We start from the raw sequence: 15,907 nt of genomic DNA, 5'->3' as shown, positions 1-15,907 counted from the left end.
ACAGGTCCTGAGGTCAACAAAGTTGTGTGAATGAGGAAAGATGGATGAAATCAGTCACTGCATAATCATCCAATATTTGGGAAAATGCCTCTTTCTATTCCATGATTAAGAAGTGGGCAGAAGAATTTAAACAAGGGGATGAGGTGCCTGGAAGATGACCCATGTTCTGAAAGACCTGCAATGTCCATCACTCCAAAAGTTGTTGGAAGTGTGCATGATCTGGTGATAAGTGATCGATAAGTAACAGTTTGGTACACTGATAGCATCTTCGGCATCTCACCTGAATGTATGTACCACATAATAACAGAAGTTATTGCTATGAAAAAGGTGGGTACTAAAGTTGCTGACAGCAGATAAAAATGCACGAGTTGTCAAGTCAAGTGAACATTTGCATCATTTTCAAGCAGATCCAGCAAATTTCCTTGCAAGATCTGTGAACCATGGATGAGATGTGGTTCATCACTTTCAGACAGAGACAAATCAGCAGTCAGCACAGTGGAAACACAGCTCTTTTCCCCCTCCAAAGAAAGCCAAGTTGATGGCATCAGTTTTTTGGGATGCTGATGGAGTATTGCTAGTAGATTAGCTTCAGAAAGGCCAGACAATCACAGGGTTATATTATGCAAACCTTGTGAAGCATATGCATGAAAACATCAAAGACAAATATCAAGGAAAACTCAGCAAAGGAGTCTTGTACCACTAGGATAATGCACTTGCTCATAAGTCTGTCACTGGCATGGCTGCACTGCATGAGTTCGGTTTTGAAATATGGCCCATCTCTTATTCACCAGATCTAGCACCATCAGACTTTTACCTATTTCCTAAGTTGAAAAACATACCTGGCTGACATCCATTTTCCTATTGATAGTGACATTATTGCTGCAGTGGATGCATTCCTGGAGGCCCAAGAGAAACTTTCTTTACAGCTGGAATCAAAACATTACAGCACTGGTAGAAAAAGTTGAAAAGTAACATATTACCATACCTCTCAAATAAACTCCTCATATTCAGGCCACAAACTTCTCAAGTGTCCCTTGTAAGTATATTAAAAAAGTTATTTTATAATTTTATTTCATGCAAAGCTATATAGGCTTTTAAATCATGTTTTAAAAAGATTTACTGAAATAATTTTTAGTAGATAGTGATATCTTCTAAGAAAATAATGCAGCACTGCATTGTGTTTTTTTGTCATGACTGTCTGGGGAAACTTTAGCACTTCCAATGACAGAGCTTGGGCTTAGGCTCTTCAAAAATGACTGTTTTTATTCATGAGTTGAAACTAAAGAAATTAATAACATTCTTAATAGAATAACATCACCCAATAGGTGAATCTGTTATCCATCAAAAACTCAGCTGTGATCAGTTGCAGAACTATTTGAGTTACTAGGTTATAGTACCTATAACCAATTTTACAGTACCTTCAAGAAGATATATAATTTTCAGCAGATAGTGTTCATTTTAATAATAATTTTCCTTTGTAAAAATCTTTTTGAATTTAACAGCTGAGTGAATCTAGCCTTACACCATAAGAGCTATAAAACATATTAGTATTGGCAGTTGTAAACGATGAAAGTGTAAGCAAGCTTATACAGCATCAGAAAAAATAAATAAATAAAATAAACGCCCACCCACATTATTTGTCCATCTCCTCTGATAATCTATCTAATTCTTCCTTAAATTTACTCAAAATCCCTTTTCCAAAACACCAAACTACCATTTTCAAAAATACCAGATGGAACTTTGTTCCAATAATCAATTGATCTCTGGCTGAAAAAACAATTTTTGCACATCTATTCTGCAATCATCATTTTTCAATTCAAGTTCATGTCTCCTTATGTCAGCTATCCTAAAAAGAGTAACATGCCATCAGCATTGTTTATTCAATCCATTTAAAGCCTTAAACACTTCAATCAGGTCTCATGGGTGTCTAGTTTCCAAGTACTGCAGTTTGCAGAACTGAAGTCTTTCTCAATAGTAAGAGTTCTCTTTTGTGTCCTTGATTAATCTTGTTTGCTATTCTGTGCACTCAATCCAACAAATCCACATCCTTCTTAAAGTGAGGCTTCCAAAGACCTGTATGCAGTACTCAAGATGCAGCCTAACCATTGCCTTAACAGGATTATCACCTGGCTGACAAAATTGCTGTATTGTTATCATTCGAAGAATCCAATGAACTGTCCTAGCAGCTTACCTGCACCTGCTCAGAGAATTTCATGTTCAGACTATAAAATTATCTCTAGGTCTCTTTCATGCTCCCACCACCCTGAGTATAGTACCATCCAACTGATATGTTATTCTGGAATTATTGCTGCCCATATGCAGTACCTTGCATTTATCAATGTTAAACCTCACTTGCCACTTCCCTAGCCCATCTGTCCAATTTTTCTGTCTTGTTGCAGGACCTAGAAGAACCCTGTTATAAGGGGCTCACATCTGGTGAGTATGGGATTGGCACACCCAGGGTCCTGAGCTGGATATCATCATTCTTTTCTCTCTTTCTTGGTGATTCCCTTCTATATCTGACTCTCTCTCTCTCTCTCTCTCTCTCTCTCTCTCTCTCTCTCTCTCTCTCTCTCTCTCTCTCTCTCTCACAGAGGTAACTCAGAAATTTTTTTTTTTTTTTTTTTTTGGGCTGGTGCAGCAAAAGGCTTCCTTGCACCATATGGCTAATAATAATAATAAACACCTTGCCAACCTAGTACAAGAGCAGAGATTTGGTGAGTATGTACATTGAGCAAACTAAGTTTGTTACTGGTGTATAAATCACATGTGTGATTTATACAGGGCAACTTGTGAAGTGGAGGCACTTCACGAGCTATCCTGATATTGCACTATGTATTTGAAATTGGAGCAATACTTTTTATTTAAAGTACACAGTACAGTATCTGAACCACTTGGGGCAAAATATCTTCATAATATGAGATCAATGCATTCAGTACCAAACTTAGTTTACTCACTATTACCTACAGACTGAGGCCATGCCCTTTTTTCTTAGTATATTAGACAACCATTATCTTTGTTATTGGTGCGTGGTGGTAAACGTAAGTATGTCTACAGGTAGGCCTAAATACATAGATAGAAGTAATTACTACATAATTCTCATCAAGTCACAAAACTGAAGTTTTAGCACAAACCATCTCAATCAATCTTTCCAGAATTTTCTCAATGTCACAGCTCCAGTTTCATGCACATTATAGCATTTATATTAATTTTTTGGTTTTTATTAACATTCCTAGTTATTTCATTCTTATACTTCCATAACTTTCAGGCCTACCCACTGGCATCCTTACTTAAATGTACTATCAAATGCCAATAATAACAAAAATTTATCACTAAATTTTAGTTATTATTTCAGTTGTTACGAAAATTAACAGAAGTTACTGCAAATTATTTTAATATGATTGTAAAAAATGACAGAAAAAAATATATACTTTATTTCTTGATTTCAGGACCTGTTTTAGGCCTTCAGCAATAATGTTTATATGTTTTCAATAATATATTAACAGAAATCCTCGCCCCCATTTTTTTTCACACACATACTACAGAATCCATTATAACACCGTTGCAGTATTGGACTATCTATGGCAATGTATTAACCTCATCCATCTAAAAGTAATTAATTGCTTAGCAAGGGCCATTCCTTAAAAGAATGAAATACTACACTCCTAGCTTGCCTGACTTCCTGCACCTTTCATCTTCTTAAAATTACTGTCTACTAGCTTTTAATGCTTTTTTCTGACTTCCAAACTACTAGATTAATTGACAGTGACAAAGGCTCTCCTGCTATTCATTTTTTTCTTGGTCTTCCTTCACTTGTTCCATGCTATCCAGCAATCAAAAAACCCTGTTCTCAAGTTGGTTCCTCTTCCTTAATTCATACTCCTGTAATAATGTAAGGACACCACTTCATATACTGCATAAGTTAACTAATACTTATGCATAGTGTCAGGACTACATTCAGGATTTTTTTCTGCAACCAAATTCAACATGAATCACTAACATTAGATCTGTTCCCCATTTCCATAAAAGGTAACAAACATTTTATCGCTATGCTATGTCCATAATAAGTTATAACATTGTAGTTCCCCCACCACAAAAAGATGAGGACTGATAGCTTATTTCCTATCCCCTAATTTTCATTATAGCTCTTTAATTCTTTCAGATGCTATATCAAAGCACCCTCTAATCTTGGCATTATGATACTAGTTCTTTTGCTTACTGTTTATTTCAATCACTTATTTATTCTTGCTTTTATTCTTATATTATGCACTTTTACTTTATCTTGGAATATTGTCATTAATCAATAAATGATAACTACTAAATGATCATCACAATATGCTCTTAACATCTACACTGCTACACTCATACTGTTGCTTTGTGTACATTGGCAACAGTAACAAACCAATTTAATGATTCTTCCCATCATATCTTACAGCAACCTAAGTTCAAGTATTAACCATCTACTTTAACTATCCATATCAATATATAAACTGATTGCAGTTATTAATGGTTCCTATAGTGTAATAGTCGTTACTTGTCATGTATTAGCAAATGACTAAGTGGCATTTCAATAACAGAAGCTGAGAGCACAGAGCATAGTTGAGAGTCAAACACAGCAAAAAAGAAAATCATAGGGTGTAGAATTCCTAGAGTTGGAAATTCAGATGACATTTATTTACTCAGGCAAATGTCTTGTACAGCTACCTAACTGAACTTATTATTTAGTGCATTTATCAGAATAAATATCTGATGTGATTTCTGAATGCATCATATAAGATCTTGAAAAATAAGGAGAAAAAATAACTCCTCTACATGTAATAATTTTTATTTTTTCAAGAATAAAGAAGTTTACAATTTATCTCTCATCTCCCCAAGCACAAAAAAAAAAAAAACACTACGTATTTATCACAGCAGAACTAAAAGATAAACATGTTTGTATAATACCCATTAGTGAAAAATTACAGAAGTCTCAATTTTTGAACTCAGTCAAATATTTACTCATTTTGAATTTCTCTGAATTTTCTTAAGCCTAAGGCAAGTATGAATATAAAATCCTTTCAAAGTATTCTTTATGTAATAAGAATAATTTCTAGGGTCTTATTCTTCTCACTTCCTCTAAACTTTTCATTTTCTTCTCAGTCCGAGACAAAAATGTAAAGCTTTCAAATCCTCATGCTGCTTCAAGTGTGCCTTCTTCTGTCATTACTGAAGATTATTACATAATACATGCTCAGTGTATTAAAATAACAAAAGCAGTACAAAATCAAAGAAAAATCTGTTACATGTACATCATGTGTTCCAAGTAGCACCATTATGGAATCTTGCAGCATTTCAAATTATTCAAAGCAGCCAGGTAGTTTCGATACAGTTGTGGCATTTGCTGAAAAAAATTATTCACTGTTACCTTAGGAAAAACAAAAAAATAAAAATCACTACTACATACCAGTTTCCCGCACAAAGAGAAGCTATAAATCTACTTGTTTAAAAATGCAAAGTAAAAAATAACAAATTCCAAAATATTATTATAAAACATTACAGAAGTTTGTTTATTAGAAAACCTTTTAAGCCTAAAGGCAAGTAAGGCTTGTGGAGTTAATGGTACATACCTAGTAATTTTGAGTGAAATAGTAAGGAAGTGCACTGAACAATTCAGTTAATTATGAGGCATCATTGGGCTCTAGAGAGACTCCTTTGGATTGGACAACTGCTGGTGTGTTGCAATACATAAAGGCAGTGTTAGAAGCAAATTGAGTAAATACGAACTGGTCAGGCTGATGCCAGTGGCGAGGAAAATCATGGAGGCAATGATAACAAGTGCATTACAAGAACATTCAGATAGAAATAGAATTCTGAAGGATACACAACATAGTTTTTTTTAAGAGAAAATTGTATTTACCTAATCTAGTTAGCTATTTTGAGATGGTTGCTCATAAGCCAGATCTAAGAAATAATTTTGACATTGTTTATCCAGATTTTATAAAAGAAAGTGACAACTCTTCATGACAGGTTACTGTATAAGCCAGAACATGTTTGGATCACAGATAAGAATCTAAGATGGATTGCAGGATTCAGGGCTGGAGGCAGAGGGTTGCAAATAATGTTTACTCTTCAGATTGGGCTAACATAAGTGTGATTCCCAAGGGTCACTCAGACCACTATTATTTCTGATTTTCTGAAATGACACAGATGAACAGATAGAAGGCATGGTGTCAAAAATTGCAGATATAAAGATTGGGAGGATGATTAATGATTGGCACCAAGCAATACTCCTTCAGGAAAACTCAAATAGGCTTCAAGAAAGGTCAGAAAAGTGGAAACTATGTTTTAATGCAGAAAAATACTAGGTCTTACACTTTGTGAACAGCTGCCCTAAAACAACTTATACTTGACAGGGGCTAAATTATAAACTGTACAGGAAGAAAAGGATTTAGGAGTTATGATATGGGTGGACACAAAGTTGTCCAAGCAGTACACTTGTTATTGTTATTTGGTTTTTTTAGGAGCATTAGCAACTAAGGCCATATTGCTCCAGGGATATGTGGTGGTCATTCCCTGACCTTTCCACATCCTCCGTATTTGGTGTCACGGGCTCGAACCCCGGTCTAATCAGGAAGCGTGTGCTACGCACTGCTGCTCCTGCCCACCCGGCTACGGAGGCGCCCAAGCAGTACACAGGCAGTAAAGAAAGTCCATGGTGTCCTATTGATGATTTATCAAACACTTTCTCGTAGACATTGGAAGGACATAATCATGCTGTATAAGGCAATTGTAAGAGTGCACTAGGGATAAAATTCTGTGTTGAAGTATGGAGACTGTACCTAATAAAAGACATCGAGCTCTTGGAAGGATCCAAGTACTGGAAACTTGCTTGGAGAAATGTGAACAAGGGTGCCCACATGAGAAAAGATTTTGAATACGTGGACCATAAAGCTTGGCAATCAGGTACCTTAGAGGGAACCTGATTAAAGTCCATACGGTCTGAAGAAATGCTAAAATGAAGACAAATTTTTCACTGTTATGATTCTAGAACTAGGAGCCAAATTAAGAGGGAAAGAAGCTTAGATTGGATTGTAGGAAGTTTTCTTTCAGCCCGCAAGTTGTTAATTATTGCAACAAGTTACCTCTGTGGGTAGTTGAGGCTGATAGTTTGAGGAAATTCAAATGTTAACTCCTCACATAGGAAACTGGTATCTACCTATGTGAGGAGAGGAATACAAGTAGTTTATTATTTTTATATATATATATATATATATATATTTTTTTTTTTTTATATTTTTTATTTATTTATTTGTTTTGCTGGTGCAGAAAAGCTTATGGCTCCCTTTGCCCTATATGGCTATTGCTAACATTTAGCATTTTTATTTCAGAACAAAATGCAAAATAAGTAATAAGACCATTTCTTTATAATTCTAAACTAGTAAAGTTATGAAAGAAATACACAATAATCGTTAGAGATTAAATAAGTTAATAAGAATGATTCATTCTAATTAAGTTAAATTACCTGGCTAACTTCAAGTTGGTTTTGCTGAAGTGTTGTGTTTAATTCTTCTAATTTGTTTTTCTCATTACTGATTTGTTGCTCAAGTTGAGTTTCTTCTTTCCTCAATTCATTCAATTCTTTCTGTTTACTATTCAGATCTGTCTCTTGTTGCTAAAAATATTAAAAGATCAAACATTCACTCATTAAACTTAGACTGTGACATCTAACCACAATTTATGTTATCTCAACAAATCTGTACTATCCAGGAACTACATTCATTACTGCTGTGTCATTTTAAAAATACTGAAATGTTTCAAGCTAATAATTCAGAATAAAATAAAATAAAACAATTCAGCTAAATAACATTTCCTTTTTGAATGATTTATTGATTAGGACAGTTGTAGTCAATCATTTTCATTCATATACCCATTAAAACATTTTCAAAGACCTACGTACTTCTTAAAAATTTTTGAAGATGCCATACCACTAATACATTTTAAACTAAATTCATATGTATACATTTATTTTTTCTTATATACAAAAGGTTAGTTATATGAAAATATAAGCAGCATATAATTATAGTGCAACTGAAGATATCCAATGACTGCCATGGCCAACATGATCACCACACTTAAATCCGATTGAACATGTGTGCGATGCCCTTGGGCAATTGCACTGCACGCCAACAGCCAACTCCTCAATCATTTCGTTATTGTTATGTTTGTTATTTGGTTTTTAGGAGCATTAGCAACTAAGGCCATATTGCTCTGCGATGGTCATTCCCTGACCTTTCCGCATCCTCCGTATTTGGTGGTGACGGGCTCGAACCCCGGTCTAATCAAGAAGCATGTGCTATGCACTGCTGCTCCTTCCCACCTGGCTACGGAGGCGCCCAATCATTTCGTGATCTAAAGTCTGCACTGGTGGAAGAATGGGATTTGTTGCCACAGATTCTTATAGACACCCTTATATCGAGGATGGTTCATTGCTGTCAGTCCTGTTTAGCCCTTGGAGGGGATCATACAGCGTACTGATGTTATGCGACCATATTTTCAAGCATCCTGTATTGACTTCTGTAATATGACCTTTTTGGTGATTCTTATACAACCCCTATAAATGTCCCTTATACTTGTTGAAGTTTCTCGCTGTCTCCTGATTTCATCATTATTCTAAGGTACATCACCATACAAAATTTTTTCCTGCTTCATTGCAAGCTGCACGAATTACACCATGTTTTGTATATGTTCTGTTAATTTTGAGCAGTGTAACTATAGCCCAGAGTGATAAAGCCTTCATAAAGAATTCCTTTTGTCTGTGTTGGGAATAAAACTTTACTACATTTGCTTGAATAAATTTCAGGTCATCAACAATTTGGGATTTATTCATACTTCATGACTGAAATAAATGTGGTCATCTAAGGACCATAAACATCATTATAAATAACTTATAACAGTGGCCATTACCCTGCTTCTAACAACATATTCCCCTAAAGCTTTCAAAGATATCCATATGTATCCCCACTTTAAAATTATGGTTACAAGTTTATTTGTCTAGACCACCTTAAGCTTAGAATCCTCAATACCTTCCATACCCCTATTTAAGAACCACTGATCTAGAGTATTTGAGAAACTACAAGTAAATATGGAAAAGTGGGCACCATATTTAGGAAGGATCCCTGATTATACTAACATGTCATTAATTTATTAAAATTTATTTACAAAAACAAAATGCTAATGGTATTAGCACCATATTGACTGTCAATCCCATTTTGAATTAAAGTTTTTTCCTATATTTTTCAATGACTCTTCGAAAACAAACTTGACAGCTTTTCCATTTTGGCCCTTTTCCTTAAAAGCCATTTATAAGAAACTAATTTATAAAGTGTTTTGTTTGATTAATGAATACATATAAGATTATGATATACACTGAGTTGGCATGCATTAGCAACACCTACCTAATACCTCGAAGGACCACCTTTTGCCCATAATGCAGCCTGTACATGTCTTGGCATGGGCTCCACAAGGTGTTGCAAGGTGTCGTGGGGTACCACTACCCATGCGTTGCACAATGCATCCAATAATGCCTGTACACTGTCAGGTGGACAGTTGTAGCATCAAATGTCCTATCCACTAGGTCCCAAAAAATCTCAACTTGGTTGAAATTGGGTAAGTTGTGTGACGATGGAGAATTCATTGTCATATTTTTAAAACTAGCTAGTAACTTGACAGGCTTTGTGGCATGCTGTATTATCTTGTTGATAGAAGCTGGAGTTTTTGGATACACTGCCATCATGATGGGGAGTGTACTTGATTGGCAATGACAGAAAGGTAGGCACTCCCATGAACTCATTAATTAAGGGTAATCAGAGGACCCAGATCCAGGGCAATGCTACAAAAACAGTCACCAAACCATAACACCACTGCCTTCAGCCTGATGAATACCAACAGTGCACTGAGGTGCCATGGCCTCATGTTGCTTTCTCCAAATGTATATATGGCCATCAGCATGATAGAATTGGAAATGAGATTCATCAGACCAAGTGACAGATTTCCATGTCAGTGGTCCAGTGTTGGTGCTGACATGGTGCAATTTTTTGTGCCTCACAGTAAGTACAGGTACCTGTGATGGCTGTCAACTACCATAGCCTATACAAGCTAATGTCCAACACAGTCCATGTGGATTTTGGTCTTACTATTCTAATGGTGTACTGGGTGGTTAGCTGGACTACTGTGCTGTATTGCTGCTATGTTATGAGATGAGACACATGGCACTCACCATGGCAGTTAACTACATGTGGCTGTCCATATGTGACCTTTGGTTGGTTGTTTGACTGCTGTTGAGCCAATCACAGTAGACTACAGAATGGCAGCAATGAACTATGTTTGCTGTTGTCAAGATACTGGCACCTCCACATCTTGTCCTCACAACCATTCCACGTACAAAGTCGGAAAGATCTTGATGCTAACTACATGCAAACTACAATCTTATAGTAGCCATTCCCAACTTTGAACCTTCACCAGCATTGCAGACCAGTCCATTCCTTTGCAAGGGGGGGGGGATTACTAATGCAAAATGAACTCAATATATATGATTATGAAATAAGGCTTTGTTATTCATAGAAAATAATAAAATTCTTATCTAAAATAACAGGATACCTGTATCGAATTCTTCTGTTCTTCAAGTTCTTTCCTCATATTCTGAACCTGATAATTTTAAAGGGCATAAGAAGATTACATTATTTACAAATTTTTAAATGTTATAATCTTAGCGATACAAATTCATCAAACCTAAGTATACATAATTAGACTTAGATATTTTTAATATATAGATACAAGGTAATTCAAAATAATATTCTTTATTTCAAAAAGTTTGTCAAGGCAAAACCAGTAAAAAATACACTTAAAAGCAGGTTACATTAGATGAACAAACTTGTTCTCCCCCCCCCCCCACTCCAAAGTAATAAATTTTTACTATTTCCTTCAATGCACGACCATCACTTTTAAATTAGCCTCTCTCTGGACACTTGATCAAATATGGAGTGTCCATTTTTTTTAACATTTCCTTCACTCGACCTCATCTCTCTCTCTACTTTTTTTTGAGAGGAAAATGTGAAAAAACAAGGTTTATATTGTACCACTGCCAGAAACAGCAGATGTATAAAAGGAAAAGATATTAAAAAGCTATCACAAGAGTTCAAAATGATAGGTTATGAAACTACAAGTCTAAGTACTGGTTTGGTCACAATAAATTTTTGAAATTTGGAATATAATTTTTAATTATGCTATACTTAATATAAGACAATCCCAACTACCTGAATAATTAAGATATGACATTAAGATCAGTATTATTATTATATATACAGACCTGAACTCAAGAGTTGGACAGGCCGAAGATAGTAAAGTCATAGGAAGATTTCAAGAAAATGAAAATAACGACAACAGAGAGAGATTAATTGAACTGTGTGAACAGCTCAAACTGCAGATTGGTAGACAGAGAGATCATAAGTATACGTGGATACAAGAAACAAGAAAACTGAAATTGATGATAGAGACTAATTTGTAAGCAGCAAAGTACAATCCATGTTAAAGATGTAGTAGTAGTGGCATGTGATGCAAGAAACCAAGTGTATGAGCTTATGCAGCAACAGCAAAAAAAAAAAAAAAAAACACCATTTCCTCCAAATGCCTGTCCAGTTCCTCCTTAAATTTATTCAACCTATCAACTTCCATAATGACAGATGGAAGTTTGTTACAGCAATTAACCACCCGCTGGCTAAAGACAAATTTCTGCACATCTATTCTACATCTGTCTTTTCTCAATTTCAATTTATGCTCCCTTAGGTTCGTAATCTGAACAAGTGGAAGAATCCTATCACAATTCAGCGTGCTCAACCCATTCAATGCCTTATACACCTCAATCAGATCACCTCGCAGGTGATCTGATTGAGTCTCCAGCTGCTGCAATTTGCAGAACTTAAGCCTCTCCTGGTAAGAGGATCCTTTCATTCCTCTCACCAATCTTGTTGCCCTTCTCTGTACATGCACAAGCAAATCTACATCCTTCCTAAAATGAGGCCTCCAGACCTGCATGCAGTAATCAAGGCGTGGCCTGACTATTCCCTTATACAGAGGGACAATCACCTCCTTTTCCCTGCTAGCAAAATACCTGTATATCATTGACAACACCCCATGACCTGCCCTGGCAGCCTGTCTGCATTGCTCAGAAAACTTCATATCTGACTGCACAATTACTCCCAGGTCTTTTTCATTTTCTACCACCTTAAGTGTAGTACCACACAGTTGGTACGTTTCTTTGGGGTTACTTCTAACCATATGCAGTGCTTTGCCTTTGTCAAGGTTAAACTTCAGTTGCCACTTCTTAGCCCATCTGCCCAAATTATCTAGATCCTGTTACAGTAGCACACTGTCATTACTGTCATTAACAACCCTGCCAACCTTTGTATCATCTGCAAACTTCAACATTAAGCCTGATATACCTTCATCAATATCATTGATAAATATACAAAACAACAGTGGACCCAACAATGAACCCTGTGGGACTCCACTAATAACATTAGTCCACGAAGAGCAGCACCCATTGATTACCACCCTCTGTCTTCTCCCACTGATCCATCCTTTTATCCATTGTAGCAACTTACCCTTAATACCATTCTGCTCCATTTGTAAAGTAGCCTTTCATGCGCAACAGCGTCAAAAGCTTTCCTGAAATCCAAATATATGATATCAAAATTATTTTTTGCATCCAGTTCCTTTGTAACCACATCATAATAACCAATAAAATTTGTCAGACAAGTCTTTCCCTTAACAAACCCATGCTGTGTCTGAATTATTGCTGCAGTCTTGTCTAGATGATCCTGCAATGCATGTTTAACCAGTGACTCCATTATTTTATCCAGAACAGAAGTTAAACTAACTGGTCTGTAATTACTCGTGTCACCCTTCGATCCCCTTTGTGAACTGGGGATACATTTGCACATCTCCAGTCCGTGGGAAACTCCCCGGAGTCCAAGGATGCTCTCATAATTATGGCTAAGGGTTTGCTTAGTTGCTTTGCCGCCTCCTTTAATATAACTGGATAGATCCCATCCACCTCATGTGCTTTTCTTATGTTTAACTTCAACAATTTCTCCTCCACTTTGCTCTCAGTTATTACAAAATCATTAAGTATCCTGCTACAATTTAATAACCTTCTGCCATTTTCAAACCTTAATAATTCCTCATATGTGAACTATATAATTCCTCATATAGTTTGTTTGCTATCTGAGCAGGATCATCAACAGTTGAACCATCGATGTCAAGTGGACCAATCAGATTCATCCCCTTCCTTTTAGAGTTTATATAAGTAAAGAAATCCTTGCTGTTTTTCTTAGCATCTTTTCCCAAGGATTTCTTGTAACCTGCCTTCGCCTGCCTAACCTCCTTTGTGACCTGATTACAGAATAGCTTATATCTGCCATAGAAGCAGTCTCTCCTGTTAACAAGAGTACAAAGAGGAGCAAACTGCAGGTCTGATCAATTTCTGGTGAAGGCTGCATTGGTGAAGGCTGCATTCCCAGATTTACCAAAAAGGAAAGAAAGGAAATAACTATGAACCCAAAAATGAATAAATCAAAGATAATAGGTTTAATATTGAATCCTTAAAGGAGGAGGGTATTGTGGAATCTCTACAGAAGAAGACTAAACCATGAATTATATATCAGTTATGGAGAGAATACAAGTGACATTTATAAGAACTTAAAAACAACAGTAACGAAGATTGCGGTCGAAGTACTGGGCAGAATTTATAAAAGACTCCAAATACCGGGATGATTTCAAAATTAAAAGAATTAAGGGGAAAAAAAGGATGCATACCTCAGATGGCTTAGCTCTAAAAGTGATGAGCCTAGGATCATCTATACGGAGAAAAATAAAGGACTAAAATTGAAAAAGCAAAAAATGAGGCATGGGATAGAACCTGTGCAGAAATAAACAGCAAGCTAGGATGTGAGAGATCTGCTGCAGCGTAGAAGGTGCTGAAGAGTTAGCGACAATCGCAATAACAAAAGGCTAATCTGGGTGTAATAAAATTAGAAGAAGAGTGTATATATTATTAACAGCTACTGATTGAGAAGGGAAGAATTTTAAAGATAATGAAGTTGAAACTGCCTGGACAGAAGAAGTAAGGATCAGCTTTGAGAATGTACAAACAGCCTTAGCACAATTATGGTGAAGTGTGGAAAAAAAGGATTTCATTCTTACAAGAATAATTTCACCGACACGATTTAAGCAAATGTTGCCTTCAGAAGATTTGAAACACGAATCCTACCAAGGAAAAGAAATCTCGCAGATCATCTCATTTTCCATTTTTGTAATGCCAAACAGCACAAGGTTTTGAATGGCCATGAGAGAAGAGCTCCATTGGAAAAGAGACCATCACCAAGTTCTGATCCGAGGCACCTAGAGGACCAACCATCTCAATCATGAACTTAGAAGGGTTGTTTGTGAGAAAAAGATCAAGTGTGTAGAGCTGTGTGGTTAGGATTAACTGATATTCTGGTAGGTAAATGAACAATCTGTGCAAGGACATTAGATGCTGCAAAAGCTTCAGCATCTTGACCACCTGGATTCGTGTGACTAGAAAACAGAAGCCAGCTGGAGTTGTAAACATTAAAATCACAAAGGAAAATTACTTCAATGTTAGGAAAGCTGGACTGGAGAAATTCAAGTCTCAAAGAGTTCAAAGTGATTAGAGAGATTTTAAGCTAGAGAAGATTCCAAATTACTAAATCTCTGACAGGGAATATCAGAACGGACATATGCACAAGCACCATCTTCAAAGCAAAAGGAATCGTACAACGAATAATTCAGAGAACTGAGATGAGCAGTGGTTGAATCAACCGATAACTGGGATTCTGTCAGAAAAAGTACATGGGTTTGGCAGACTAAGTGGAAATGGACGTCACTGAGATTACCGAGGCCATGTATATTTGTGAAATGAACAAGGAAGTGTTTGAGAGGTTTAGATCTTTTCACAGATAGGCTTGTTCTATTAGTTCAACAATTCATGATGTATTTAGAAGTAAGAAAAGGTGGGGGGTAGACATGCTCTATGAAGAGGGACCAAGATTATACACTAGCTGATCCAGAAGCCTCCTAGAGAGTTACCAATAATTTTGGTCCAGCAGACTATCTAACGGTCAGCTACTGCAAACACCATTTTAGAGCTGTACTTCGAAATGTAAGGAAGATTGGATTTTGCCTGTCCCTCATAACCTCAAAGATATCAAAATCATACCACATAATGGAAGAGATGGGGTGAGGGTTGCTAGAGCATTGCTCTAGAGACTAAACATGGGTTCCACCACTTCAAGCCTCCAATAAGCAAAGTCGTGGTATTGTGCATTCATGTTGCTAACAAACAGTAAGGGGTGGGAAGCTCCAGAACAAGATCATTCAGCTTGATCACGACCTTGAAACAGGAACATTTGGTGGTAAATAGATGGATACTAAAAGTTATTGGTAACTCCTAAGGTTATGCACATAGCTATTATTTCAAAATTTGTCTGAAGCACTAACATTCTTGTGGAAAATATTCATGTGTATCAAAATTACTATACCTCATTTCAAGCAGTTACCATCTTTCCTGCCCTTTTGATAAATAGTCTAATTCAGTATTCCAAAATGTACGAGTTTCTTGCAAACTAACTGCTATTGGTTGAAATGATGGATAACTTTTTTTAGCCCATCCTCATTCTCTCTCTCTCTCTCTTATGCCTCTGCAGTTCCAATGAATGTGCTGCATTATCTATCTTTGGTGCTGTTAGTTTTATGTGACTGTTTTTTAGATCCTGATGCTTTGGGGAATTCTGGACAAGGTATTTCCATATCTTCTTTAGGTTGTAAATCAATTGTAGTTAAGGTTATTATT

General features: G+C 36.3%; 1 protein-coding gene across 6 annotated transcripts in view; it reads right to left on the bottom strand.

The window, feature by feature from the left end:
• Positions 1-15,907, bottom strand: part of LOC150086640 (uncharacterized) — a 292,377-nt gene that overhangs the window by 79,660 nt on the left and 196,810 nt on the right. For all 6 annotated transcript variants that reach the window (XM_090372657.1, XM_090372662.1, XM_090372661.1 and 3 more), the window contains 2 exons: positions 10,636-10,683; positions 7,502-7,651 (listed from right to left, as the gene is read on the bottom strand). In XM_090372657.1, coding sequence (XP_090228783.1) covers positions 7,502-7,651; positions 10,636-10,683 — 198 coding nt within the window. The remainder of the gene's footprint in view (positions 1-7,501; positions 7,652-10,635; positions 10,684-15,907) is intronic.

Source organism: Mastigoproctus giganteus, chromosome 4, assembly GCF_048544385.1.
Source record: "Mastigoproctus giganteus isolate SK-2022 chromosome 4, ASM4854438v1, whole genome shotgun sequence".
In the NCBI taxonomy this organism is placed as follows: Eukaryota; Metazoa; Arthropoda; class Arachnida; order Uropygi; family Thelyphonidae; genus Mastigoproctus; species Mastigoproctus giganteus.
The sequence above is the reverse complement of the archived record's forward strand: the minus strand, read 5'-3'. Positions and strand labels throughout refer to the sequence as shown.